Raw genomic sequence first — 6323 nt, 5'->3', positions numbered from 1 at the left:
GACAAGTGCTCTTGCCAGATTAACTCATACCAATAGTAGTAAGAAATTGGATATTTGCCTTTTAAGGGGTTACTGACTGATATGGCACTCATGAAAGGAATGGCATAAAATCACTATAGGTTCATAGATTAGTACTAGGGTAATTGCCCTTGTGGGCCATTTTAAGCCTAGCCAATTACCCTATGTGAGAATCAAACCCTGCACCTTGTGTCTGCAAGGTAAACACCTTAACCATTATGCCAACCTCCCACCCTTAGGTACTGAAATGTTAACAAAGGTTTAATGAGAAGTGCGGCCATGGAGATATAAAGAGGAGATGACTGCTTAGCACACTTTGTCAGTTTTGTAAAGTGAGGAAACCGCTAGGATGACATAACAACACTGCCTCTCTAAATCATCTCTACATACCTAACCTAGACAGAACAATGTCTGTTTAGGAGTCATTTCTAAAGTTCACCTGGGAAGTGGATTTGAAAAAAAAGAATATCTACCCATCTGTGACTGCCCCCAGAAGGATATTGCCCACTATAAACCTAATCTCTTACACAGCTTGCTTCACTGATCCGTTTACACAGAACTAAAATCAGAGATTCAAGATGTAGACTAAAAAATTTGTGTTTCATAAACAGGTTTTTAAACATCCTGTTCCCTGAAACCAAAGAATTTTGAACTCTTTCAGTTTAGCCAGGAACAGTAAATACTACATTTCACTAACTCTGAGAAGAAGCATACCACAGAAAAATATATATATTTTCAAAGAGCTTGTAGACAGCCTGCAATATGTGATCCAGCAAGTTAATGGCAAAGTGGTACACCCTAGCTGCACGCTGTGTGTATCTGTGTGACTGCTATTTTTTTTTCAAGAATTATTTACAGTTATTATACATATACAAATGCAGAGTGTTTGCATGCTCTATAAAATCATATTTTCTCACGTTTACTAACTGGAGTTCATCAGGTCCACAGGACACCAGCAAACAAGAGGTTAAATTTCTCACCACTCAGTCCAAAGACAATCAGAAAGGATTACATAAACACCAAAGCTAGACCTTTGCATAAAAGAAAGATTTTTTCTTTTTTTTTTTTTACAATGTTTGAACTGTATCAGCAATGATTTAGTTTTTTTTTTTACGTATTTTCTCATCACCCACTTTGTCATTTTTCCCTACTAAAAGATGTGTTTTAATGTTTTAATTTTTCTCTTCTTCCATTTTCTTTTGCATCTTAATATACAAAGTAGCCGCAGAAACAGTCTCCACACTAGCCTGTGTGACTCTGTTCTGTGTACATGGGTGGTGTTGGTGAGTATTAAAATGTGCTATTTGATTAACATTTGTAGAGCAGGCAGAGGAAGGATGCTGAGATCAGCCACAGTGGTAGAGTAAGGCAAGATGAACGATTGCCAAGAATTCCAGTTCCTGGTCCTATGGAAGAAAAAAAATAATTATAGCTCCTGAATTGTTTTTGTTATACCAAACCATGAAAAAGCACATTTAAAAATAGATCACTTTCTTAAAATATTTTTCAAACAATAAAATGCTAGTATTGTTTACAGCAGATATTTGGTTTGGAAATTATAGAATAAATGCTTACTGCTAGACAGTATAATCAACTACTTAAAGAAAGGTACTACAGAACTGGCTGAGCCTCATATCTTTTTCTACTGCAAGGATTTTAAGTTACTTTTACCTTTAATGCTTACCATTTCTCCATATTTAGACACCCTCAAGCCCATAACATATCAGCACACCAATACACACACACAAACACACACACATGCATACATACAAATGCACACAAATGCCATGACCTACATAAACACCATGAACTAATTACAGCAATTGAGTACTGATATTTCTTTTGAATTAAGGTAAATAAACACTTGCCCAATGCCATTCCAAAGATGCATAGCTTATCATCTCACCTGCATTTGATTAAGTGGCAGCTGTTAGGTGTACAGCTAAACCAGTATTAATTGTTATGCATATGCTAGTCATGTTTAAGCCTTATGAGTTCAGTATTAGAACATTGAGAACTAGTCTAAATCCATGACAGTGAAAGGGAACCTAGCATACCATATACACATGGATAGAGAAACAGGTGTTCATATGACAGGTAATACTTGAGTTTTGCTTTTCTTATTTATACATTTTTATTACTGAAGAAACATTCTAATAAGTGAAGAAAAGGAAGCTGCTTATCCATTTATACATTAAGAAAGACTCAAAACATTAAGAATCAGCCATTGATATCTGTTAATTTTGAGCCCTGGGATTATTGAGCTAAAGAAAAAAACAGAGAAGGAAAACCTGTTTTTGCATGATGGCCCATTTCATGCAGATGTCAATTTACCCCCAGATGATATATGCTGTCATATCATGCAGAGATGTGTAATCACTGTATCAATTCTCACAAAACTGATGTCCCTTTCAATCACTCGATCTATAGCTGGCAATAGATAAATGGCTCAGTAATGTGTATTCCTTAGCCTAGGACAGCAGACCTTGACCTGTTATTTCTGATTTTATTTACAGTACCTGTAAGATCTAAGCAAAAGTATAGTCTCAAATTGCGCATCTCTGACTGAGATCTAGGAGATGAGGATTTGAGTACTAAGCCAAATAATAGGAAGAGCTGACCAGGAGGAATAGGTGAAACAGTTGTATTTTACCAGCTCACCTGTCGAGGGGGAGTATAAGTAGGGATATAAGCCTTCAAGGTGATAGCAGGGTATAGATCTCATGCTTACAAACACCATGACTATGCACAAACAGATATCCTTGGTCATGATGGACTGATGTCACTGCACATCAGGAGATGGGGCAGTGAAATAGGTGCATCATATAAATAAAAACTCCTATGGCCTTGAGTATGATGCTACACTGGGATGCCTGTCACCTCTCAGGCAATATGGGAGTTTCAGATTAGGTCCACTGTGGGTCAGAAGTGACTCCTAATATCAGAAAACATGGAGATGTCCCATGGGCAGTGTATGTTTCACTCCACAAGTACAGACTAAAAGACTGAGAAATAAAATAATATGTAAACACATTGCCATGTTGTTGAATTTCCATTCCACACATTAACTAACTGGTACATTTTCATCAAATTATTGCTTGCAAATCATACATCAGACAGTGCCATATCTGGTAGAGATACCATTTGCCTTCTTTTTTATTTCAGTCTAGCCTTTGATCACCATACGTGAACACTTGGCTAGAACATTTCACAAAAAAAACAATTAACTAAACTGTCACTATCCAAGCAATCTGAGAACTAGCCACTTTCTTTTACAAATAGCAGTTTGCATTTTTGTGATTATTTCTGTAAATTTTTCTAGTTACTGGGACAGTTTCATTTTTACTACTATTTATTTTCTGAGTGTGTGCATTAGTATGTACACACACACACACACACACACACACACACACACACACACACACACACACACACACACACACACACACACACACACACACACATACATCTCCCAACATGTAAGGGATTTGTGTGTGGGTTTTCAATGGTAATTTTCTGGTGCACTGGGGTTTCTGGGTGTAGGTTTATGCCTGTAATTTGATACTTAAGATTTTGTACTTTGGGGATGAAATAAGGACATATGTAATACAAGCTGTAATACACAACGCCATGTGATTAAGTAGTAGACTAGTCCCTTTATAATCGCTATGCAAAGTAAATTCAGTACTTCAGTGTACTATACATAAACATGTAGTTTATACTACAAGTCCTTGCAAATTGCATATTTTCCTTATTTTCAGAAGTCACTGCTGCCATACACAAAAATGAAGTCTTACAATTTGTGGAACAAAATTATCTTTTTTTTCCTAATTATGCTGGAAGAACAAGCGCAATCAGTTTGGAGCTAGATGAGAAAATACATAGTGATTATCACCATAGGGATCAAGCTACCCACTTCTATAGGTACCACTTTACAATACAAAAATTCTAAACAGTGCATCAACAGGACACAAGTTTCCTGTGAGTAGCAGCTTTAATGTATGCAAGCACTACTGGCAGATCATAAACTGGTTCTGGAGTAACCACGCTTTCATCAGTTAGCATCGGTACAAGACTACAGCACAGACAATAAATACATGCCGATTTTAAAGTGAAACACACTTATTAGAATATCTCATATATATAATATATATTAGAAATGATAAACAATTAACCAAATACCTGGAGTGTATATAACAAAACTTTCACCAATGCTCATTTAAACCTGGAGAAAGGAATGCCCCTAAATGGACAATCCAGCCTATTTCTTTATCAGTAACAATATATTCCAACCCATTTTATTCAGGAAATGATGTTTGATATTTATTTCCCCATTAATTTAAACCTGGGTGCAGTATGTGTTAAAGTGTGTTTCTAAAGAGCATATTAGCTATTCATCATCTAATGTCACTTAGATGCTCACTAATATGCAATTTAAAACATCTGAAGGTCTTCCCCATATAAAAAACTATAAAAGAACACTTACCTAAATAAGTTACCTAATCTGTACCACAAGTAATCAGAGAAAAAAAAATGGAAAAAAAAAACTTCCTGTGTTAAATGATGAAAATTATTTACTCTTAATCACAAGAGAACAAATAAAACGATGTCCACATGAAGAAATACCCATCAAAATATTACCATCAATAGTTGTTTGATTATGGTCTAAAATACCTAAAAATATGATGTTGACTTAGAATTTGTTGAATAGTTTGACCCCTTCTGTCACTAAATTTACACTGGTCCTTTTTAACTGCTGCAACATCTTTATCAGCCATTAATACATCTCAATATTTATGAATAAAATAAAATAACCAGTATTGCAGCTGTAATTAGTAACCAAAGAGATCTAACATGTAGAAATACTTTTATCTTGTCAATAAATCATCAAATGATCCCTAACTTGATTTTTTGTCAAATTATATGCCATAGAGATTCATTCTTGTTCCATAGAGATTCATTCTTGTTTATATCTCTTGTATAAAAATCTACTGGATTATTATTGTGCTTGTTACTCAAAATCCTCCTGAACTGAACAAGTATTTTAAATCCTAAAAAAAAAAAAATGTGATTTTGGATTGTTCTTAATAGTATGGGTCAGGCAACAATTCCTAGCATCCAATAGGGAATTCTTGGGAAAGGGCTTTTGATACACTTCATCTTAATAGTTCCATAAGAAGCCTTAACAAGCTGTACATCAAGGAAAGCTCTCTTTCTGACTATATTATGCAGAAAAAAGAAAGCCACATTTATTTTCATTTAAAAATTGGAAAAATTCCTTCAGGTCAGTGTATCTGAAGTCCACACCATCCAACAATCATCGAACAATCTACACCACATGTTCATAGCATAAGACATATAGATTTTCCCTCATAACTCATGAACAAAGCCACATATAGTTGTACCTTTAACTTGAAGGTAACAATCCCGATAATAATAAAAACATTTGTTAGTTAAAATATGTTCAGTTAGACATAATGAAAATGTATTAAAACTTGGTAGATATATTCCCACTAGAGAAAACCAGTAGTCATCAACTAATAAACCAGGCCAATGTAGTATACTGATATATAATGATTTAGCATCCAGAGTTACCATATACGAACTGGATTCCATCTGATACTCATCCAATTTTTTTCAAAATCGAGTGTCATCTTGTAAATAAGATCTTATAAGGGATAGTAAAAGTTTTAAATATTTTGTAAGAATGCTAAGAGTGGTTAGGTCAATGAACCATTTGTAGACACAGTGGGTCTCCCGGGGGGGTTTAAGAATCTTTGTCTATCTTTGATAACATATAAAATGTTGCAGCTTAAGATCGCTGACAATCAAGTGCCATAAAGTCTTTTTTTTTAAATGATTCCATCTGCACATGCCAACTTTTAAAATTCATAAATCTCTGATTTAAATTTAATATCATTTTATGATAAAAATTCGGCATCTGATAATTGTGCTAAAACTTTCGTATTCCAAACAGCTACATCACCACCTTTGGCAGCATTTCTAATATTAACATTATAATTTCTCACCAATGTTTATAAAGAATTTGTTTGAGCCAGAGATAAAATCTTATACATCAAAATGTCTGTCAGGTTGATTACCATGTAATTCTTTATTAATATTTGTTTTTCAAAAGTAGCTAAATATTTATTAGAATGTGGAATAAAATTAAATTATCTAGATAGATTTAAGCTTGTCTATAGTCTGATAAGAATCGCCCTTAAAATAAAGCATCAAATGAAATGCTGTTTCTTTCAGCTTTTCCCAGTTAGGGGTCGCCACAGCGGAACTCCGGTCTGCTAATG

At 34.5% G+C, this 6323-nt stretch overlaps 1 protein-coding gene across 1 annotated transcript in view; it reads right to left on the bottom strand.

The window, feature by feature from the left end:
* Positions 1-6323, bottom strand: part of LOC122803222 (limbic system associated membrane protein) — a 1483743-nt gene that overhangs the window by 1153 nt on the left and 1476267 nt on the right. Inside the window, exon 9 of the mRNA XM_044072825.1 lies at positions 1-1424. This exon is cut by the window's left edge and continues 1153 nt beyond it. Within this exon, the coding sequence (XP_043928760.1) occupies positions 1327-1424 (98 nt within the window). The 3' untranslated portion in view covers positions 1-1326. The remainder of the gene's footprint in view (positions 1425-6323) is intronic.

The sequence above is a fragment of the Protopterus annectens genome, chromosome 5.part1, assembly GCF_019279795.1.
Source record: "Protopterus annectens isolate FY-2018-M chromosome 5.part1, PAN1.0, whole genome shotgun sequence".
Taxonomy (NCBI): Eukaryota; Metazoa; Chordata; order Ceratodontiformes; family Protopteridae; genus Protopterus; species Protopterus annectens.
This window is presented reverse-complemented; position numbering and strand designations above follow the sequence as displayed.